Source organism: Tetrahymena thermophila (genome assembly GCF_000189635.1).
Source record: "Tetrahymena thermophila SB210 genomic scaffold scf_8254187, whole genome shotgun sequence".
NCBI classification, from domain to species: Eukaryota; Ciliophora; class Oligohymenophorea; order Hymenostomatida; family Tetrahymenidae; genus Tetrahymena; species Tetrahymena thermophila.
Window position 1 is genome coordinate 74,789 of NW_002476086.1, and position 24,157 is coordinate 98,945.

General features: G+C 21.2%; 7 protein-coding genes across 7 annotated transcripts; 1 reads left to right on the top strand and 6 right to left on the bottom strand. All coding sequences in view use genetic code 6, as the record gives it.

Moving 5' to 3' along the window:
• Positions 1–132: 132 nt before the first annotated feature.
• TTHERM_00697280 (hypothetical protein) lies at positions 133–2,446 on the bottom strand (the record flags this gene model as incomplete). The annotated part of the gene is made up of 3 exons (XM_001025639.2): positions 133–307; positions 362–961; positions 1,023–2,446. The coding sequence occupies 3 exons, from the start codon at positions 2,444–2,446 to the stop codon at positions 133–135; spliced, it is 2,199 nt and encodes a 732-aa protein (XP_001025639.2).
• An 814-nt stretch (positions 2,447–3,260) lies between these two features.
• On the bottom strand, positions 3,261–7,308 carry TTHERM_00697270 (cyclic nucleotide-binding domain protein; the record flags this gene model as incomplete). The annotated part of the gene is made up of 7 exons (XM_001025638.2): positions 3,261–4,603; positions 4,679–4,886; positions 4,952–5,397; positions 5,511–5,667; positions 5,720–5,794; positions 5,980–6,833; positions 6,999–7,308. The coding sequence occupies 7 exons, from the start codon at positions 7,306–7,308 to the stop codon at positions 3,261–3,263; spliced, it is 3,393 nt and encodes a 1,130-aa protein (XP_001025638.2).
• A 980-nt stretch (positions 7,309–8,288) lies between these two features.
• On the bottom strand, positions 8,289–8,705 carry TTHERM_000697259 (hypothetical protein; the record flags this gene model as incomplete). Its single annotated transcript, XM_012800468.1, has 1 exon — positions 8,289–8,705. The coding sequence occupies one exon, from the start codon at positions 8,703–8,705 to the stop codon at positions 8,289–8,291; it is 417 nt and encodes a 138-aa protein (XP_012655922.1).
• Positions 8,706–9,950: 1,245 nt separating this feature from the next.
• On the top strand, positions 9,951–11,446 carry TTHERM_00697260 (tetratricopeptide repeat protein; the record flags this gene model as incomplete). Its single annotated transcript, XM_001025637.2, has 2 exons — positions 9,951–11,242; positions 11,374–11,446. The coding sequence occupies 2 exons, from the start codon at positions 9,951–9,953 to the stop codon at positions 11,444–11,446; spliced, it is 1,365 nt and encodes a 454-aa protein (XP_001025637.2).
• A 679-nt stretch (positions 11,447–12,125) lies between these two features.
• On the bottom strand, positions 12,126–13,459 carry TTHERM_00697250 (hypothetical protein; the record flags this gene model as incomplete). Its single annotated transcript, XM_001025636.2, has 2 exons — positions 12,845–13,459; positions 12,126–12,698 (listed from the first exon to the last, which is right to left on the bottom strand). Exons 1-2 carry the CDS (start codon positions 13,151–13,153, stop codon positions 12,126–12,128), a joined length of 882 nt encoding a protein of 293 aa, XP_001025636.2. The 5' UTR covers positions 13,154–13,459.
• Positions 13,460–15,039: 1,580 nt separating this feature from the next.
• TTHERM_00697240 (hypothetical protein) lies at positions 15,040–15,812 on the bottom strand (the record flags this gene model as incomplete). The annotated part of the gene is made up of 2 exons (XM_001025635.1): positions 15,040–15,076; positions 15,145–15,812. 2 exons carry the CDS (start codon positions 15,810–15,812, stop codon positions 15,040–15,042), a joined length of 705 nt encoding a protein of 234 aa, XP_001025635.1.
• Positions 15,813–16,045: 233 nt separating this feature from the next.
• On the bottom strand, positions 16,046–23,432 carry TTHERM_00697230 (cyclic nucleotide-binding domain protein; the record flags this gene model as incomplete). The annotated part of the gene is made up of 11 exons (XM_001025634.2): positions 22,772–23,432; positions 22,407–22,708; positions 21,591–21,915; positions 21,200–21,539; positions 20,518–21,148; positions 19,175–19,609; positions 18,624–18,835; positions 18,127–18,545; positions 17,779–18,080; positions 16,776–17,506; positions 16,046–16,705 (listed from the first exon to the last, which is right to left on the bottom strand). Exons 1-11 carry the CDS (start codon positions 23,398–23,400, stop codon positions 16,046–16,048), a joined length of 4,986 nt encoding a protein of 1,661 aa, XP_001025634.2. The 5' UTR covers positions 23,401–23,432.
• Positions 23,433–24,157: the final 725 nt, after the last annotated feature.

The following is a 24,157-nucleotide window of genomic DNA, read 5'->3' on the forward strand; positions in this document are numbered from 1 at the left end:
ATTAATAATACCTAAAACTAAATAAATAAATTTTTAAGAAAATGATTGATTTTTTGCTTTTATATAGAGAATTAAAGCTTAAATTAGAGATAAACTAATAAAAAATATTATTTAAACTTATCTCATCTAATTTCAGAATATTTTATTTACTTATTTTTTCTTCTCTTTTAATGCTTTTAAAGCATTTGTAATTTAATAACTATGGATTCTACCTGAGTGCTTAACAAGATTGAAATTTCCTAATTTCCTTTCTACTTTGTCTATAGCCAATAGGGGTTCATTTGGGTAAATGAAATCACTAAGAAATCTGTTAGTAAAAAAAATAAAATATTAAATTGGGCTTAAGTTGATAATATTTTACTAATTTGAGGTGGTGAAATTAGTTTGTAGTATTTTTTCAGGATTGTTTTGGTTAGAATAAAATCTGTTTAATTCTATATTATTAATCGTACTTTGCTCTAGTAAAATAGTTTATTCAATATTTCTTAAATGATTTTATTGGCGATTTCTGCAGTACTGAGTTAATTTGTCTCTAAATATGTATAAATCAGGTAATATTACTTCTTTTAATATATCCTCTTTATTTAAAAACTTTTAAAGGAAGTTTTCTTAAATAAGTTCTTAAATTATAAATTATTGATAGTATGCAGCACTAGCATTAATTACCAAATTGTTATCTGAAAAGAATAAATCTTGAATTGCATGTGTATTTTATAAAATTATGTTTATTTATTTTTTAATTTATTTTTTACTAATATCAGTTTAAGATAGAAGATACTCTAAATAATCAGATATTTCTGAAACATCTCTTTTTACATAATCATTTTTTAGTATAATCTATCTGAAATGCTCAATTCTGTATTAGGTATGTTGTTTCTATTTTTCTTTTTAAACTTCCTTTTTATGTTCCTAAATATCTTAAGATTTTTTAGACTTATTTTGGTTTCTCGAATTTGACCTGCTTTATTAATACACAAAAAATTTTCGATTTGTTTTTCAGCTAAAAAAAAATTTATTTTTACCTACTCATCTTTCTTTCAGAATGAAGCTAGTTTTAACTAATTTATTGGGGATCTGCATTAAATTTTGGTAAGTGCATCTGAGGAGTTTAATTGTTTTGTATTATAAATTACAATTTATTTTCATTCTATTTGTCACCCAAAGATACTTAAGATCTCTTACTATCTTGGTACCCACAATCATTATTCTTTTCAGGGGATTCTATTTTCTCTTCCTTTCCATTAATTTTTTAAAAGTATTGAAACTAACTTAAATTCTCTTCAAATTAAATATTGCATGCTTTATGCGTATTAAGCTTTGGGACTTTTTAAATTATTTTTTCAGTCTAGTTAAAATTTCCTTCTTCATTTTTTACTACGTTAACACAGTTACGAGCTGATGGATAAGGGTTAGCACGAGGAGTTAACAGCTGCTATAAAATATTTAAATTTGATTAACTTTTTTTTAATGATGGAAGTTAAATTAAATTCTTGTTTAATCCATTTTCTTTTTACTCTATCTCTTTTTCTATAATATTTTTAATTGTTTTTTCTCTTTTATTTTCAATAAAATTTATGTATTTCGAAAAATTTAGGTTATCCAAAGACTTTCTACTGGTGTTGAAAAACAAATTGCTTAAGGATTCCTTTCTACTGCTTATTTCTGTTTTTAAACTATTATTATAAATTTAATAATAATTTGAGTTATTATTTGTTTTCTCTTCAGTAGCTAATCTGCTTGAAGATAATATATTTCCGTTTCTTTAAGCAAAATCAAAGCTCTTTTTTTTGCTTAAATGTTCTAAACTTATTTCTAAATTTCTTTAACTTTACTGTTTCTTATGGCTCTAATTTCTTGGTTCTATCTGTTCTTAATTTTGTTAAAGAAGAGAGTCAAAAGGATCCTATTTGCTTCCCTACGCTGCAAAATAAAATTCATTGTAATTAGTTAAGTTATTTTGCTTGTCTTTAGATGTATCTCTAAGCTTTAACAAAGAAGAATTTTAGTTATGCAAAGTATTTTTTTGTTCTTCATTATGATCAAGCTAGCTAGAAGTCTTAATAGATTTTCCTTATTTTTTAATATCAGTAATTGCAAAGCTGCTTATTGCTTACTGGCAATTATCATTGAAATCTTCAGGATTTTTGATAATGTTTGAGTAATTTTGATCTTTGAGGTTGCTTAAACTCTTTTAAGTAATACTATTTTTGCTTTTAAAAGATTATGAGAGCTATGTTGATCTGTTCTTTTTTTATTTATAAGATTCCTCATATTAAATATTCGGATTTAAATTTGAGCTCATAAAGTAGGCTTATTAGATGTTACTTAGATTTTCATTGCTACCATACTTTTTTTTGTATAAATCAGAATCTATTGGAATATAACTTCTTGTATTCTATGAATCTTCTCTAAATACCTTACATAAGTTGTTCTTAGCAAACCACATTAATAAAATATATCAATACTACAATAGATAAATGAGCGCTTATTATAAAATTATATTTTAAAATCTCTATTAACTCTATTAAATTATTAATTTGTTTAATTTTTGTGTAAAAAAATAATATTTATGTTGATATAAATTCTCAAATTTTATATGAAATAAGATAATTTCAATAAACAAACATATAGATTTTGTTAAAAAATTATATCATCAAAACAATTAAAGTAATTTTTTATGTTTTACATATTCAAACAAAGAATCATTATTACTTATGGTTATAATTATTTCAAATCTTATATTTTTGATATGTTTGATAATCTTAATCTTCTCTTTCTAACCTAGTGTAAACATATATAATCTTTTAAAAAAAAAATAATTAAATTCTAATGAATTTAGTTAACCAAAAGTAAAGGTTGATTTTCTTTAAATCTAAATTAAATTAACCCTGAAACCTGAATTTCACTATTGCCAAATGCCATTCAAAAATTTAGTGATTTGAGATCACTATCATAAATATTTTACCATCATATTTCTTAATTTATTTATGATAAATTAATAAGAATTTGAGGTATCTCTTTTAGTAAATGTTTAAAATCTCTTAAATTATATAAAAATATTTGTTTGTTTAAATTTTTTACTAAGAATCACAAAAATAAAATAAATAAGAATATTATTTTTATACAGTAATCAAATAATATTTTATAAAAATAGCTTAAAATATTTAATTAATTAAAGAATTAACTTTTTATTAAAATCAAGATTAAATTTAAAATTAAAACTATTGTTTAGATAATTTTATAAAAAGTAATTGATTCATTCATAGTTATTTATTTTCTTAGATTATATTCACAGAAGGGATATAATCATTGTTGCTTATTTAAAAATTTAATATATTATTATTTGTATCAGAAATATTTTTAAGATTAAACATTGAAGATCTGTAAGAATCTTAAAAGTTTGCTTTTCTAAGATGAGATGTATTTATGCAATCTATATATATAGCATTTTCTTCCTAATTATGTAATTGTAATTAAGGAGGTTAATTGTCTTTTTCAATTTTGTTAAGAATTTTTTACCTTGACTGTATTTATAAATATCGTATTTATCGATTATAATTTTTAAGAACATTCGTTATGTTTCCATTAGGAAAATAGTATTTATATTCTTAAATTTGATCTAAAATTATATTATGTACTGTTTAATTAAATTTAGAATCTTAAATATTTAAATTTTGTTTTATTTGTTAGAGGATACCTGCGTTCCTAAAGATTAAAGAAGGATTTATTTATTCTTTGATCCCACTATTTATCCGTTTTATTAATGATTGCTAAATCAGTGATTTTACTATAGATTTATCATTTTATATGCCTAAAGATTATGTACATATTGTGTTATTACCATTATTATGAATATTATCAAACAAGCTACAGCTTGCTTGAGAAAAAGAGTGGCTTTGATTATTTCTTGGACTGTCGAAAAAATTTTCTTAAATATCTTTTACTGAAAGGTGCTCACTATTGCTAGCAAAGCTATTATAATATTAATTATTATTACCTTCTTCATCTTCATTTAATTTTTATCCATTAACTTTAAAAATACTCTATTACTCTATTTACGATCTAGGTCTCTTTGCTTTTTCATTTGTTGCACTTATTGCTGATATTAATCTTTCACTTTATTTTTTAGTAATTCCTATACTGTGAGTTGAAGAATCTAATCTCATCAAAAGCTCTAAATCATCTAAATCACCTTTATAGTCGCTAAATTTAGAAATTTTTTAAGGGATTAAGTTAAAACTAATCTAAGCTTTTTCTAAATCATTCACGCTGTTTGATCTTATTGGAATTTGCTATTTACTTTTTGACTGGGTGTTTTCTTCTTCATAATTAATATAATTTAAAATATCTGTGTAATTCACTAAGTATTCTAAAAGAATTTCCTCATTCTATAAAAAATATTTTTTTTAAGCATCGAAATTTTACTATCTATTTAAAATTGACTATTTATTTTTGTGTTGACTTCTTTTAAAATTCTAATCTCTTTAATTGATTTCTGATTAGTTTACTCTAATAGATTTTATCACTCTTGGACGATAAAAAACCTAAGGACAACTTAAATTTTGGTGACCAAAATTCTCACAAAAGGAACAATCAAGTATTTCTTTTAAATAAAAAATATACATTACTATTAAGTTTAAAAGTAAGTTAAATAAAGTATTTTAAAATAATTATTTACTAGACCATTCATTCTAATACTCATTTAAAAAAGTATCTTTGATCATATGAAAAATTTCAAAATCTTAATTGTATTTTTTAATCAATTCAAGGAAATTTTATCTATTAACCTTAAATAATATGCAATTGGATTTACAAATAACTGTTGAATTCCTAACTTACCCAGTATAAAACTGTTAAAAACCAAAAATATCTCCTTATTTTTTTACCTATTTATAAATATTATTTTTATTTTTTTTAAATTCAATTGAAAGTTTCTTATTTAAAAATTTACTTTGTAGAGCTTTTTCATATCTGAGCAGAAAGTAGGCTACTAGTATAGTTCTATTTCTCCTTCAATAATCAGATAAAAAGAAAGTCCTCCACATTCATCAAATTTGCCAGAAAGAAATACACTTTAACCTTTTTCCAAAAACTAAATTTCAGCAATTTAAGGTATCATCTAATTAATTTGAATCGAATAGCAACTAAAATGTTTTATCTTAGAAGAAAAATAGTTCTAAAAAAAGTACTATTTAAGTTCTTAATAAATATTTTATGGTATTTATTTGCTAAAATTAGAGAGTTGGCGGAAAATATCCTGCTTATTTTAATTTTCACTAATCACGCTATAAATTTTATTTAACAAAGTGTAACCTTAATCAGATTTAGAAAGATTTTAATTGAGAATTTTCAAGTGATCAAAGTTTTACTTATTTTTTTTTCTTTATCCTGTAGAAACTAAATATTAAATTAAAATAAGTTTTATTTTAATAGATAAAATTTCTAGTTCTTAATTCATAAAAGAATGATATAAGATAATCTTTAGACATAAATAGCTAAATTTTTTTTACCTGATATAATTAGGTATATGAAAAGAGCAATACTTAAAATCCTAACAATAATTAAAAATAATATTTAGAATGAATTAGAGTTAACATCTGAACTTCCAAGCAAAGAATTTTATATTTCATAAAGACCATGCATATACAAATTGTAAGATTCTTATTTCTTTATATTATTGAGAAATAAATACTTAATATTTTACAAAGTTAAAATTTACATTTATACTGTATTTATAATACCAGATTTGAGGAGATTTATTACTACTGTTGCAATCAACTATATAAGCTATATTCTATTATTTAACAAATATATTTAATTAAATTTTAAAAACCTAATTTTAATTATATTAAACAAAAACTAATATTAAATAAAAAAATATTTCTTAGTTTGCTTTATTTGCCTTTTTATTCTAAGCTTTATTGTAGCAGCCTTTTTAAATTTTACAGAAAAAAAGAATTTATTTGAATAAATTTTTACAAAGTAGCATATACTAAGGATATGAAAGTATATTAATAAGTATGTTCCGATAGAGGTTATTATAAATAGAATTCCTGAACTGTGTTATCTCTTAATTCTTTCTATTAACACTTTTACTCTTTTTACCAATGTTATTATTTTTAGAAATTTTATGACTTCTAATATGTTTTATTCACCATAAGCCTGGCCTGTTCCATAGTAAAATATTCCAATTATTGAAGCAATTAAAGCTATATAATCGAATATAAATCCATTAAAGATATAGTTTTTAATTATTTCTTTCCTCAAAGTGTAGACCTAGCCATTCACACAATAGCTTGTAATTAACATCTTGAAAATATCTAATATGAAAACAAAAAATAGAATCCAACATACTACTATATTGACTGTATTCTCTGTGCTATTATAGCCTATTAATGCTTTTATGCTCAGTAAATAAAATAGAATCATGTTAAATGCTATCGAAGTAAAATCCCAAATCAAATTAATTAATGAATGCTAAGTCATAATAGGAATTATTTTGCACATGATAGCGAATGGGTAGATTAATAAAATGCAAATATCATAGTAAAATTTGTATATTTTATCATTTTTTGTGTACTAGTCACTTATTGATAAGAATTCTTAATTTTATATTTCTTTCTATAAAGATATTTTCAACTCATCTAGAATTCTATATTTATTGATTGTTTCTAAAGTGTTAAATTAGGATTTATAGGTGGATGTGAAATTTTAGTTTTCTTTGAACTAGCTTTCATTTTTCTTAACTTTTTCTAATTCTAAATTACTTACTATTTTATGAATAGAGGGTTTATTTTCTTTTGTGCATTTGCTATTTAACTCATTGTAACCTACTAATTTAAATAGATATATTTTAAATAGCTCTACTTTTCAATATAAAGTCATTAAATTTTTTGAAAAAATACTGATATCTTTTATTATAGACTTTATATGAAATTCATTTAATATATTTATAAATGCTATTTCTAAATGTTTTAACTAGATAATCAAAATGTTACCCTGTCTCTTCGAATTTTGCGAATTTAATGGTATCAAATCTCTTTAAAGGCTTAAAATTTAAGATCTTTCGCTATCTAATAATTTCTGCATATTTGTTTCTATCAATTTTTAAGTTTAGTTTTTCAGTAAAAAGTAGGCAAAAACAATTTTAAAAGTTTAATTCTATAGTTGGTAACTTTTATAATAGCAATATTAAATGCATTATTTTACATTAGTGCAGATATGTCTAGTCGATTTGAATATTGCTTAAGTTGTTTTCATCTTAAAATAAATCCTTTTCGCTATTAATTTTTTTGGCTTATGTTTCATTCAAGAAAGATTTATCAACCTATAAAATCTGTGTATGCTTGCTAATATTTAAAGAGATATCCTCTAAATCGGGTTCTTCTTACCCCGTCTTTGCAAGCTAATTTGGGACATTCTAAATATTGCTAAAATTCACTGTCTCTTTTAAATTGAGAAGCTTTTGCTTTTTATGAAAGTCTATCATCAACTAAAAAATACTGTTTATTTATTTTTCTTTCTTTAATTAATTCAATATTATTTTTCAAACAAAAAATAAAGAAAAAATAACTTAGAAAAAATCAAGTTGATTACACCAATCATTTATCTTTTTTGCTTATTTTGAATTTACTTATTTATTGAAATTAAAATACTGTAAACAATAAAAAATATATGTTTTATAAACATTCACAAATTATATCTTATTTATTATTAAATATTTTAAAAAAGAAATATTAAAAATGAAAAAATTCTATTAATAACAAAAGATGTCAAAAAAATGTCAACAGGATTCACAAATTCTTTAAAATTTTTATAAAATATAATTAAACAAATATTGTAAGAAAGGAAAATCTTACAAAATTTTTTAATAATTGAGAACTCAAATAAAATTCTAGTTGCTATTAAGTTGAAATATCACATATTCAATCAAATATATTGAATATTTTGATGAAAAATTTATTATAATGTCTAATTAAATATTTTACCGCTGATTATTATATAATTCAAGATAGTGATATCTATATATCTATCTATCTACTTATCTTCCTTCGTAAGGTTAAACAATTAAAAAGAAAAAATAACAAAATTCAAAAAATATTTAGACCTAAATTTCTATATATGTTTATAAAAAAAGAAAAAACATTATTCAATTAAGAAATAACGATAAGTGGTACATTTTCCATTCCTAATTTGGAATGTGAGGAAGTAGTAGAAATACAAAATATCTAATTGATGTACTAAAATTATCAGAATATTACTAAGTTCTATTACTAAATATATTAAAATCAAATCCATATTTCTGAGGAATAAATCAATCTAATTATAGAACAAGAAAATGAAGTGAATTATATTGCAGTTAAATTACAAAAGTTATAAGACTTTAACTATTAATGGCAATTGCTAATAAGATACTTAGCTTCTTAATATTTGGAATTAATTTAATAACATGAATTGAAAGATAAAATCAACTACTTAAATGCTAAAACATATGTAGAAGAGAACAATTTTTAAAAGGCGTCTGAAATCTATTAATAATTAATAAAAATCAATAATAGGATAGTACCTTCTAAATGGATTCCTTTTATTGTAGAAACTTTCCAAAAGCAAAATAACTTCAAACAGCTATCTAATTTTTGCTTAGAATAATTAAAATTAATAAACAAATCAAGTAGTGATATTGATTATTATCTACTATTAAACATTTTAAATAAAAAAGCTGATGTAGAAGCTATCTCTTAATTTATAAACACTAACAAAATTGAATAATTAATATATTCTATAATTTCTAGCTTTAATAATAATTAATTTCTTAGTGATCTTTATAATAGACATATTAAAAAATATTAATCCAAAGATTATCCAAGCTCGCTTTTCAGTAGTAAATACAATTCGCCAAAAGATTTTTTTTATTTATTAATTCAATCTTATGGATCAATACTTAAATAAATGAGTTATCCAAGCATTATGTACATTGAATTTAATAAAAAGCTAAAATTAATTAGTAGTACTTAATAATAAGATAACATTAACTTAGAAATTGCTAAAACTTACTAAGATTTAAATAATATACAGCACTCAATAAAATATTATGAGAAGTATTTAATAAATGTACCTAAAAATTTAGGTATTATGTTTGATCTTTAGTTTTTGTATTAAAGCAGTGAAGATTTTAACTATTAGCAAAGGATGTACAATTTCTTTAAAAAAATGTTAATTGATAACCCTTAACAAATTTAATATTATGGAATTATTATTTAAAACTGTAATATATCTTTCAGTTAATTAAAATCCTTGATTTTAGAATACTTATCTAAGAATATTAATCATTTCTAAAACTTATTTAAATTTATAGAGTACATTAACAACACAGTATTTATTTAAAATAGCTTCTTTAACAATAGGAATTTAGTTAATTCATTCTTATATTATCAAATTGAAAATGCAAAAGCAATATGTTAAAAGCTAGTTTTTTATAAAATGGTTATTCCTTAATTAACATTTTAGCCTATTAACTCCTTAAATGATTTATTCTTCGAATGAATAATGTTAAATATATTCTAAAGTCTTAATTGTCTACATTCTTGTGTTATATATTCAACTTATTTTTAAAATATATTAAAATTGATAAATAAGTAAATGAAATTTTCAATTTATTATTTTAAAAAAAAAGTTTAATCTATTTATAATTTATATATTGATAAATAGAAATATTTATTAAAAAACTAACATTTTTGATGTTATAAATAATTTATATCTAATTGTTATTAAAAAATTAACTTTTTGGTGTTATAAATAATTCATGTCTAATTGTTATGAAAAAATATATATTTATTTTTGAATATTTTATTAAGTAAGGAATTAATTATAATCAAAAAATTGACAAGTATTTGATCAAAAAAAATTCTATTAAATATATTTTTAATAAAAAGAAAACATAAATAATAATTATGTCTACTCATTCTGCTTTGGTTTAAAACTTTAAAGATTTATATAATAAATGTAAGCTTATAGAGGTTTTAAAATTAATTGATGATTTTCCAGTTTTAGATGATTTTGACATTTATTCAGAGGTATAGATGTTCAAAAGCATATGTTTATTCGAATTAAGTAGGTTTGATGAGGGAACAATGGTTATGGAAAATCTTTTAAATAGGTAGAAAAAAGAGAGATAAGGTAAATAAATATAGGAAATAGATATTATAGTAAGAATTTTACTTTTATGGTAATTATATTTTAGTGATTAAGAAAATTTAAAAAGAGTATATGAGTTTACAGATTAGCTCTATGAAATTTGCAAAAAGTATTCTTTATAGTTTAGTGATATAAAATATTATAATCATGGAATTTACTAGTTCGGAATAGGAACTTGTAGCTTTTTTGAGTATTATTATGAAATAGATAATTTGGAATGTGTAGATTATTTTATTAAATGTATTGATTAGGTACCTTAATATGAATACCAAATCTTAAATTCTATTGGGTGGATATATATAATGAAGAATAAATACGAAGAATCTCTTAAATGGAATAAAAGGCTTTATGAAAAATGTCCTAGTTTTCCAGGAGTTGCAAATAATTTATCTGTTTGTTATATGAATATGGAAATGTATGAGGAAGCGAAAGAATGTATTCATTATGCTGAAAAATTGTGCCCTAGTAATGTGGTAATTCTTAACAATGTAGCATAAATCTACGAATTAACAAAAGATTTATAAAATGCTACAAAATACCATAAAATGTCATATCAATTAAATCCTAAATTTTCTTAGACATGTTATTAATATGGATTATTTATGATTGACAACGGATTTGAAAAAGAGGCAATTCAAATTTTAGAAAAAGGTCTAAATGAAAACCCTGATTGCTATATGATATATGAGTAATTAGTGTAACTTTTATATGAAAAGGAAGACTATGAAAAATGTTTATAGTATTTAGAAAAAGGCATTCAATTAAATCCAAATGACCCAAGATTTTATGTATCAACTGGAAGCTTTTACTTTAATTCAGCAGAATATGGGCATGCAATAAAAAATTTAAAAAATGCACTTGTAATTCTAGAAAATAAAAAATGGACTAGTTTAAAAATAGAGGCTATGGCTTATTTGGGAAGTTGTTATTTTTATTTAGAGTAATACGAAGAAGCGTTAAATTATTATTTTTAAGCTATAAACTAAGATATAAAATCCTATGACTTTAGAGTAGAAATAAAAAATATAGCTTTAATTCTTGATTTTTAGTAATTTCTGGATGACAAAGCAAAAATTGATATCATAGAGTCCTTTCATGGAATTTTTTAATCTAGATTATTTTTAATCATTTCTCTACTAGAAAATAAAAAAATTATTGCATGTTTATAAAAACTATTAGATTAATATGTAAAGGTTCTCAATTTAATAGCATATCAAAAGGTAATATAGCCTCATCTAATATACTTAAATGAATTAACTCATTGGGATATGTATATAGATTGATTGATTGTGATCAATACTATTCAAAATATTAGTAGAAATCATAGATAGATATGAAAATATTATAAAGGTTGCTATACTTCTTTAAAAAACAATTAAAAAACATTTATATTAATTTGTCTTTAAATCAAAAAACTTTTGTAATGAAAAAAGTAAAACTAAATTAAATTAATTAAAAATTTATTTTGTAAAGATTATTAAAATAATTTAGTATTTAATATTTAATTAGTAAGATATATTTTAAATTAAAATAACATTTACATTTATATATCTGTTCCTGCATTTGAAATATCGCCAACCATCGATCATATCTCTGATTTGTGTGATATTTCAAATGATTATTTTATTATTCATGAATATTTTTTTGTACCAAATCTTAATTATTTTTTTTATAATTTTTTTTAAAATGTTAAAGAAAATTCATAGTATTGGATTCTTAAAAAGTGCCTATCCACTAGATATGTAATAGCTCTAGTTTAAGCAATTAAGATAATTAAAATAAATAAAGTTTTTATTATAAATCAAATAATTAAATTGAGTCTATATTTTTTTTTAATTTTATTTTTTTTGTTAAATTAAACAATTTTAATACACTTACATTAATAAAAAGAAGTACAGGCCAAAATATTCAATTATTTATAATAACATGTATCATAAATTTTTTACTTTTGAATTTTTTTTATTTTTTTAGAGTATTTTGTTGAACTAATCTAGCACAAAATTTGAATTTCCTTTTGAATAGTAATTTTAATAATTTTTCAGTTTATCAAACTGCCAATAATAGTTATTTGTAATAATAACATCACTTTTAACTTATATAAAGGTATTTCTATTTGTGGTTTTTATTGATAATCCACACGGAGTGTTAAGATTTGATTGTTTTTGTTGGTCAATATTTTTATTTGTCAACTCATGTTATGACTTCTTTTTTTAACTTAACCTTCCATATTCGCTGGGATTGTCAATTTCCAAAAATATTTTGGATAAACTGTTACCTCTGGTTTATTTCATGTGTTAAGAGGCCTTCGTATTTGTAAATACATCTTCATTTTGTTCCACTTGAGAGGATTCATTATTTTCTTTTCCTTTTTTAACTCCATCAAGATCCATTAAAGATTTTTAATTTTCTTTTGTAGTTATATGTTGTGTTGGCTCACATTGCTATAGATTTGGTCTATCTAAAGTTCCCATTTTGTTAAATTTTTTCTCTAGACCTTAGAGATCCTAAATTAAATAAAAATAACAACAAAAAAGATTAATTGCATGTATTTATAATTTTTACTTATTAACGAATAACTCAATTGATTTTTTCATTTAAGTTAATAGAGAGATAATTTAATCTATTTTTGTTTAAAATTAAAATTATTTACATCAAATTCATGAACAGACAGTGGCACTACTTTTGTACTTTGTATGCTAGATCTATTTTTTGCTTATTAGCTTAGTATTTCACTTTTCAAGTAAGATCCATAAGTTTTATTGCAAGCTTCTAACTCTTTCTAAAGTAGGTATTCCTCAAAATATTAATCTTACACTTCTTTTACTTAATCCTAATACTAAGAAACATCCTATGATTAATTTTCAGACCAACTAAATTCTAGATATTCTTGCAAATCCATTTCTTTTAAGTTATCATTATCGTTATTAAATTAATATTTAAACGCCAGCATTTAATTCATACTTAAATTGTTTAAAGAGTTATGGTGAAATACTAGTTTTCTTTTGAAACTTCTTCTTTGCTAAATTGTCTACTCATTTATTTTAATTCGTTATAGAAATGATTTTTGATTCAAGTTTATTATTTAACAATCTTTTGTTAGATGTGTAAATTTTTAACAGAATTTACACTTGAGCTAGATATCTGAGAAATCGTTGTATAATAGGATTTGGTCTTTCGTTTGACAAAAATTCTAAAATTCTTCTTAATTATTTTTTATTATTTTTATAAAATCTGACCTTTTGATTTTTAGAACTTTTGTTGTTTTAATTGATTTGACAAAATAGTTAATACCTATTCCTGTAAAAAATCCAACTTCTCCAAATACATCTCCTTTTTGCAATAATTCATAAGGTATTTAAGTCTTTTAGTTTTAGCAGTTAGAGTTCAATATTTCAACTAAAAAAAAACAATAATTGATAAAAGTATTCATTTAATAATTCTTATAATAATAATAAATTAGATCAAAACATTCAAAATTTTTATATGTTAAATTCTGTAAATTATTTATATGAAAATTAAAATTTGTTATAAAATAAAAAATATTAAAATTTTTTTGAAAAAATTCATTTAAAATACTGTAGATACTTAATAATTAAAGTTTCCCTGAATTAAATTTCTGAAAAAAAGATTTTTAAATGGGGGTAGAAAATTATTTTATTTATATTTCATTAAAACTTTAAATCAATAATAATTACCTTATCCTTCCTGAATATAAAATAAATACTGATCATCTTAATTATGAGTTTAAATGATTTAATCTGAAAGGTATATTTCGTCAGTGCAGTTTAAGGAGAGTTTTTCTAATGTTTATTGACTATAAGTCATACAAATGCATTTTATCTTATTTATTAATTAAATGTTCATTTAAAGAGTTAACTGGTCTCTCAATTCTCTTGGTAAAATTTAAAATACTTTTAGCTAATAAATTAAAGGATCAGCATTTTTGTAATAAGTGTCTAAATATTCGCTAATTCTCATTTTGAATTCACTAAATATGTTGTAAAATAATATTAGATTTCAATAAAAAGAAATTTTAATAATTTTTACTTGGAAATATTTTTTTGAGCTAATTATTTATAAATTTAAGCTACTTCAATGCTTTTCTTTACATTCTACTTATTATTTTGATATATTATTGCGCATACTGAACTAATAAAATAACCATAAATTACTATATTTAAAAGCATAACAAATACTACAAAAATATTTTGTAAAGGAGTTTAGTAAGTATTCGAGCCAACATTTAACAAGGTTAAAGACCAATAAATGTTACAGAAATAAGTAGTCCACCAATTTTCATTTTCATTTTAAGTAAATTAAAATTATTAACTAGCTTATTTACTGTCAAAGTAAGTCAGTAAGTACCAAATCAAAGAAATAATATGCGATACTAAAAATAACTTAAATAAAATTTTTACCAATTAAATGTAGTAACTATTTTTTAATATTATGGTCAATTATGCTTCTTGTATTTAATATTCTCTATTTAAATTATATGACTTTGAGAATTATATTAATCGGATCAAAATCAGAGGTACAGCTTCTAATTTAATGCTCAAGTTAATAATTATTGAAGTTAAAGCTAATAGATCGAAAGGCATTCTTTCTTTTAAGTAAAATAATATCACATTTCGTCTATTATTAATTATTTGATTATTAGTGTATATCTTTGTATTGCAACAAACTATGATTTCAATTATCCACAAAAAACATATAATTTTTGAAAAGTAATTCTGAAATTTATCATTAATCTGATACACAGTAACAAGCGAAAGAATGACTAAGTAAAAAAAATTAACTATTAACAAAATTAATTTAAAGGCAAAAAATTAATTCTACTAGATATCAAACAAAGTCAAACATAGTGATTTTTCTAGGATTCCTAAAAAGAATTCAAAACAAGAATTGGTTTTTTCAGGTATAAAGTCACTTAGATCTTAAAAAATCTACCTTGTTTAAGTATTCAGTAGCCTTGTTCGATATATGTTGGTGAATTTTTTGTAATAGTGAGTTGTTTAGATTTTGATCTTTGCTAATAATGCAAGATTTTTTAAAAATATGTCTCTTTTGTTTTATATGATGGTCGAATTTTAATTTTTATTGTTGGTTGTAGTCCCAACATATGTATTGTTTTCGAACCCAAATAATTAATAAAACTTTAAACTCTATGAAGCAGATGGTTTATCTAAATTTTCAATTTTACTTTCTTAATCGTTTTAAAATACCTAGCTATTTCTACATTTTAAATCTTGAAGGAAGTTATTAGTTTGTAAAATATTTTAAACCTATAATGAATTCATATTAAACTTTTTTTTATCTGATTTTTAATACTAAAAGTCTTCGCAACTCTTTTAGTAAGAACTGATAGTAAATGTATTGCTTTTTTCATTATGCATTTGCTCGTTAGTATTCATAATGTCGCATTTTTCGCAATTTAAATTATTGATAGCATCCTTCCTATTTTAATTCATTTATGCACTTTAAGTTTCGCTCCAAAACGAACTCTCATTAAGCTAATTCATATTTCTTATTTTATCTCCATTGCTTGAAAAGAAATTTTGAATAAAAATACTTTGCTCAGCATGTTAGCCTTTTATCGCTATAACTTCTGTATCCATTACTCTTTATGAAAATTAATTAACTTTTAATTATACACTCAAGTTTTTAAAAATATATAAGAAAAAATAATATTCAATAATTATATTAAAAAAGTTTTTTTGTTGCAATTTCAAGTAGAGTAATTGACGAAACATATAAGTCGCATAAGGGAAATGATTCAAATAACTTAGTTATTATTAAAAAATACAGAAATATATATATACAATAAAACAGCAAATTTAATTTTGTTATATCAATGAGAAAAAGTTTAATTTGAATTTGCTTTAAAGCTTTTCATTTATTTTTTAAAAGCTTTTGTTTTTTTTAGTTATGCTTTTTAGAATCTAGGTATAACTATTTTCGAATTTCCTTCAGGAAAATAATATTAATAATCTTTTAAACAGTCTAACAAAAAAGGGTTTTATTGATCTATTTATAAATCTCGTACTGAATTGTTAGTCTTTTGGTTTTAATTTGTTGTTGAAGTCCTAAATGAAATTTTTTACTGCTAAATTATTAAATCAATTAATTCTCTATAAAAAGTATTAAGTTTTGATAATTATTATTAATTTTGAATATCTTTAAGACTATTGCCATGAGGCTCTAATTATACTAGACTATTCTTAGAAGTATTCATGGATTTAAATGCATTTTTTTTAATAAATTTTAGTGATTTATCTATTTCATCAATTTAGCCTTAATATTAGTCACTTTTTATAATAAAATTATCATCATTACACTCTTTTTTTTATTTAGATGAAATCATATCTTTTTCTATACTTGGATTCCTTTAAAATCTATCTATTTGAGATTTCATATCTGAAGAGTATTCATTTTACTGTTTTTCAGATCTATCGATTGTTTATTAATCATTTTTTTATTAAGTTCTTGTTTCAACTTGAAAATTTTATTCCTAAAACAAAAGATATTTTGTTATTTATATATTATTTCATTAAAATTAAATAAATTTTTATTAGATTTACGTCTTCCAAATAATCTGAATTAAACCTTTGATGGGCTCTGCTTTCATTTTTTTAGTATGGATTATTGTTGGTGTAAACTATGCTTTTTAATTTAGAATTTGTCTCATTAAAAAAGTTAGTATGGTCTTCATAAATTTATTAGTTGGCATTAGGGGAGTGATTTTGTTCTATATCTTCATTTTATGTCGTTTAAGTTTCTTCTTAGGAAGTTAGTTAATTTAAGTTAGAACCTTCAAAAAAATTATCGTTCTATATCATTTGTTTAATAAAATCTTTGGTAATCTGTTTTATTTACTTCTAAAAAATTAATGAATTTCCTCTAAATAGTGTCTTTCTTTAAAATTCATTTCTCTCTTGATTTTATTTTTCAGAAAACTAAATTTATTGATAAATTGGTTTCTTATTCATACAAATATTAGGACAAAATATTGTAAAGTGAGAAGATTGTTTACAGATATTACATTCCAAATTTATAATTTTATGTTAATTATAAAGAAGAAGTTTATCTTTGATTTCATTAAATTTTTAAAATTCTTTTTCATGTTTTTGTATAATCTCCAAAAGACTATTTCTACTTAAAATCATCAGCTTTGTGAAATCTGTAGATTTCAAATATTGATTGCTTTAAATTCCTGTAAAAAAGCTGTATTACCCTACAGTATCTCCTTTCTTAAATTTTTAAATTACATTTTGATTTTTGCTTTCTTAACTTCCATTAATATAGCTTTCAACTAAAAAAATACAAAATGTTTTTAATATTTTTGATAAAAAAATTAATAAAAATTATAACAAATAAATTCATTATTTTTTAAGAATTCATAAAAAAATTATTTATTTGTACTCATTAAAAAATAAAAGAACAAACTTAATTATTTTTACTACTAAAATAAGTGAGAATTATAATTTTTTTTTAAATTAAAAAAATAGTTTAAATAATTTAAAAACATTTTCTTTTAAATTTATTTTATTCAAAAAATGTATTAATAAATTTCAATAAAATTACTTTTTCCTTCTAAAACATAAATTAAGAAGAAATCATGCTAATCTTTTTCTAAATTGATAATTTAATTTGGAAAAAAGTATTATTCCTTCAAAATTAGTGAGGCTTATTCTATTATTTTAGAACTAAAAACACTATCTAGAAACTAAATTTTATGTAGAATCTTTTTATTATATTCCAGGATAAGAGACTCTTTTAGATCTGCAGAGACCTTATCAAGCACTTCCATATTTTAAATTTATTCTTGCTTAAAATTTTTTTAATAATAATGCTCCAAATCCAAGTTAACTCTTGCTTTTAAATTACTAAACAAAAAAGATTTTAAACAACTAAAAAATATAAAATACTTACTTTGAAATATGTCTTTTCCTCATATATTCATTGATGATACTTACATTTTTTCTCTTATCTTATTCCCCTTATTCCATTTCAGTTAGGATAATTCCAATTACATTCAAAATGTATGCAAAAGCTATATTTGTGAAGAGCATTGTAAATGTAGTAAAAAACGTTTATAGAACCGTTTTACTTTCATTAGAACCTGTTGCCATTAAAGTTAAAGTCCAGTACATAGATGCAAGATATAACTTCCACCAAGTTCCATCTTATCCAATACTACCATCATACCAAGTAGATTCTTCTTGAAGATAATTTAATTCTATTTATCCTAATAAATACCATAGAGATGATATAACATGAGCCAATAAAAACAATTTTAGGATAAGGTTAAAAAGCTAAACCAAATAATATTTTTTAACTTTCATACAAAGCTGTAATTATATTTCAAATATTTCTAAAGTTAAATTTCTAACTTTTAAGAATTATAAGATTTAATACAACTCACTTACTTCAAACTAAAAAGAAATAAATATTATCAGTAGAGGTATAAAATCATAAAGAGCTTTTTTCTTAAGATAAAATAGAGTTATTTCTTTTCTATCTTAAAGTTCTTCAGAAAAAAGATAAACCTTTTAGTTTGTATTTAACACAATTTCAACAACCCAAATAGTAGAAATAAACTATTTAGATAGTAAAGTAAGAGGTCCTTATATTTAATAAACTAAAAATAGAGAAAGCAGATAAAAATAAATTAAATTAAATAACTAAAGAAGTATTTTTAGTATAAACCCTATTTTAGACTAAGGGTCAATCAAAGGTAAATCTATTTGCTTTTGTAACCTTTAAATTTTATAGCAAAATGGAAAAAATATGCTTTAATCGAAATTAACAGTGTCACTCAAATCATTTACATGGTATCTAATGATGTTATTAAGATTTTGGGTTCGTTTAATACTAGTAAAATTCTTTAGAAAATATGCTATTTTAATTTTCATGTTACCAAATTTTTCTATAGCATGTTTATATGACTAAAGCTAGCAATCATTTATAAACGTTTGACTTTTTATTGTTCCATTAAGCATGTAATTGTCGTCATCTTCAACTACAGCTTACTATTCATTTTTACTTAAAAAGGAATTTTAATTCAACCCTTATTAGAATGTAGAATTATTAATGCTTGCTTATTACTTTCTTTGTACGCTTAAAGTTTTTAACCTATTAATTGTTTACTATTTTTCATATTATTTATCTAAATGCCCTTATTTATCCTTCATTTCTTAAATTTGCTTATTTATGCTTGTATATTATTTTAGTTCGCTCTCATTATGAAGCTAATAAACATTTTAGATATCTACTTATTTTGCATTAAATTTATTTGATATGTCTGGATCACTCCAAACTGATTCCTCTTCACAAATATATCGATCCTAAACTTTCTTTGCACTAATAGTTTGATGATATTTAATGAAATTACTTTAGTTATCATGCATTTTATCTTTTATGAACATATTTTTTTTTAACTTGAATTTTATGAAATGAATATAACCTGTTTTACTTTTAAAATTAAATAAGTAATTGAATTATTTTACTTTTAATTAAATCTACTACCTATAAAAGCACTAAATTACTTAAAAAGTAAAATTTTATTCCTAAAATGTGCATTTATTTATATTTTTATTTAATATTAGTGTTTGATCATAAAAGCTTCAACAATAAAAAATCAAAATAAGACAATAAGTTCTTATAGTAAAAAATTGTAAATAAAGATTAATAAAAAAAATAAATTCTGTATTTTATTTATTGATAGTTATTTATGACTACCAATTATTTGGTTTTGCTGAATTTATGAAATAATTTTAAATTAAATATAGTTTCAATAGTTTATTTGTTTAAAATAATTCATTGTTGCAATTATAAAAAAGAAGGTTTCTTATTTAAAATTAATTTTATAAATTTTCGGATAGTGAGCAGTTAATCATTAAATTTAAATTTTAAATATAATAATTATTAGATTTATTAGCCCTTCTTTAATAAGTTTATTTAAGTGAAAGATAAAATATTATGAAAATCATAATTTTATTTTAAATTTTATTAAAAAAAGCCTACATATGAAAAATGAATTAAAATGAAAAGAATTGATATATTATATTAACAACTTATTGTTATAAATATTTTATCAAATAGTTAGGATGTGTAAATGCTTTAAACAATTAAATGATAAAATTCAATTTTGTAACTAATTATGCTAGTTTGATATAAGTTATTTTAATTTAAGCAAATAATAAAACAAACATTTATTTTTTCGATTGGTTAAATGAAATAAAAATATAAATATTTTATATTATTTATTTTTAGATTTTCAATGATGGATAGTTATATCTGAAATTAGTTTTTAGGTTTTACATTATTTTTTAATAGGCTTTAATTTCTTTTTTTAATCTTTTTAATATTTTGGTATTAGAATCTTAGAGTTTGATTCAGGAAAATAAAATTAGTAATCTTTAAGAGATTCAAAATAGAAAGGGTTGTATTCATTTACTAACTCTCTTTATAATAAATATTAAGTTGAATTTATAGTTTTGTAATTTTGGAAAGAGTTATACTTATACTGAGTATTTTAATTTTTAATCAAACTCTCAATTAATTATCTTAGATTTGAATTTTGTTATTAAAGAGATTTTATGTTTTACATATCAGTTTGAATGCTTCCAATAATTTCTGTTTATTTGATATTGTTTATAGAATTCCTTTATAATTTTTAGTTAATTTTTGTTTTAAATTATAATGATTTATCATTTTTTTCTTCAATTTAACTCAAACTTTATTCAGCTTTATAAATAAAAAAATCATTACTCTCTTTTTTTTATCTCGTTAAAATTATATCTCTTTCTAAACTTTCTTTCCTTGATTTATTTTATAAAATATCTTAGCCAGATTTAATACTAATAATAGGATCAATAAATGATAATAAACTTTTTTCATTAGCTAAAGAATCATTTTTTTATAAAGATTTTACATCTATCTAAGAAGATTCCTAAAATAAAATATATTTAAAATAATTCTAAAAATTCAATAATAAATTTACTTCATCTTCTGAATTGACTTTTTATGAAAGTATTTTATTTTCATTCTTTAAGACATTATTATTAGTAATAATTGTTCTTAATTTAGGATTTGTTTCAATCAAACAAATGCTTTAGTTTTCTAATTACGATTAATTTTCTTTTGAAGGTTATTCTTAAATATTTTCATTTTAGGATGCTAAAGTATCTTCTTCTATTAATGTCATTTAACTTAATATAGAATCTTCTATTAATTTATCATGATGTTTCATAGATTTTATTAGATCTTAAGCAAATTATTTTACATATTTTTATATGCATAAAGAATTACCGTAAATGAATCTTTTTCTATTAAATTATTCTCTATTTTAAATATCATTTGCAAATTATTTTGTTTTAAGATATATTGCTTACCTGTTTATTGAAATAAATGGGCAAAATTATATAAAGTGAGAAGATTGTTTGCAGATATCACATTTCAAGTTTACAACTTTATATTAACTATACAAAAGAAGTCGATCTTTTATTTCACTAAATTTCTCAAATTCTTGGTCTTATTTTTTTACTATTTCTATAAAGCTATTTCTACTTAATATCATAATTTTTGTAAATTCAGTCGATTTGAATTACTATTCAATTTAAGTTCCAGTAAAAAAACTATACTAACCAATTATATCTCCTTACTTATATTTTTAGATTGAATTAGTTTTGTCTTGGCATAAATTATAATAGCTTTCAACTTTATTAAAAGAATAAAAAAAATATTTAATTTAATTTTATTCAATGTTTTTGCAATTTATTTAAAAAAATAGCTTTCTCTATCTATTAGAAATGATTTAAATAAAATAATCATTGTAATTTTTATTAATTTTTTGAATGTATTTAAAATCTAAATAAAAAACATTATTTCTATTTATTATTCAAAAAAAATTTATTTTTCATTATAAAAAATTTTAATTAATCACAAATTTATTAAAAAAGTGATCAAGTATTTTTAAAAAACAAATAATTACAAATTCCAAATAAAATTCAAAGGGATATATTGTAAAATTAAAATATTAGAGATATAGTATTAAGAGAACACAATAGGGTAGTAATGTTATTTAAGTAAATATTACTTAAATTTTATTTATGCTAATTTAATCAATCCTTTATTTTTAAGAATATTTATTTTTGTTTATTTGAAAATGTTAAAATTTTTCTTAAAAATTTAAAATGAAATTTATTTACTTTATCCTTATATCACATAAATTAAGAAAAAATCATTCTGATCATTCTCTAATTTTATTTCTTAATTGGGAAAAATGTATTTTTCATCTAAGACAAAGGAAGCTTATTCTATAATTTTATCACTAAAAATACTATTTAGAAATGGTATTTTATTTAATATTTTTTTATTGTATTCTTTGATAAGAGATTCTTTTAAATCAGCAGATATCTTTTCAAGCACTCCTAAATTTTAAATTTATTCTTATTTAAAGTTTGTTTAGTAATAGTTCTCCAAATCTAAGTTTACTCTAGCTTATAAATTACTAAATATTTTTTTAAAAATTTAAATTCAAATGATTTATTAATAATAATTCTAAAAAACATACTTCGAAATATACCTTTTTCTCATGTATTTATTAATGATACTTACATCTTTTCTCTTATCTTCCTCCCCTTACTCCATTTCAGAAAGAATTATTCCAATTACACTCAAAATATATGCAAATGCTATGTTTGTGAAGAGCATTGTAAATGTAGTAAAAAATGTTTACAATACTGTTTTGCTTTCATTAGAACCTGTTGCCATTAAAGTTAAAGTCCAGTACATAGATGCAAGGTATAGCTTCCACCAAGTTCCATCTTATCCGATACTATCTTCGTACCAAGTATATTCTTATTCAAAATATTTTATCTCTACTTATCCAAGTAAATACCAAAGAGAAGATACAAAATGAGCTAGTAAAAACAGTTTTATAATGAGATTAATTAGCTAAACTAAATAATACTTTTTAACTTTAACACAGAGCTGAAATTGTATTTCAAAAATTTCTAAAGACAGATTTCGAATTTTTAGGAATTAAAGGATTTAATAAAGCTAGCTTATTTGATAATAAAAAGGGACAAATATTACCATGAGAGGAACAAAATCATAAAATGCTTTTTTTTTAAGATAATAAACAGCTATTTCCTTTCTTTTTTAAAGCTCTCCAGTATAAAGATAAATTTTTTAATTCATATTTAAAACTATATCAACAAACCATAGAATAGAAATAATATATCTGATTAGTTAAGTAAATTATCCTTATATTTGAAAGACAATAAATAAGGAAAGCAAGTAAAAATAAATGAAATTAAGTGATAAAATGAGTATTTTTAGAAAGAAAACAATATTTGTCTAAGGATCTATTATTGGAAAATCAAAGATTTACCATATTTTTTATAATCTATGACAAAATGGAAATAAAAAGCTAGTACTACCTTAAAAACCATCACTTAAATCATTTATATAATATCTGACTACATTATTAAGATTATGAGTTCTTTTAATTCTAGTAAAGTATTTTAAAAAATATCCCATTTTAAATTTTGTATATCCGAATTTTATAAGAAAATTTTTATAGTTTTAAAACTATTAATCATGATCCATTTTATTTTCGTTTTCTTTTTCATCTAATATTTATTGCTTATCTTTAAAATTAAAAGAATTTAATTATTATTCTTATTAAATAGTAGAATTATCAATGCTGAGTTTATTTCTTCTTTCGCTTAAAATTTATAGTTTCTTAATAAGTTAATTCATTTTATTCAATTTTTACATCTTTTATTATCTTTAGTACTTTTTTAACATTTAGAAATACACATCATTTGAGCATACTTGCTCACTGTCTTGAAAAAGTTCTACATTATTAAAGCTTTTATCATAAACTATATTATCCTTATTAGATATTTCTGAATCACTCCAAACTGATTCATCTTCACAAATGTTTCTATCC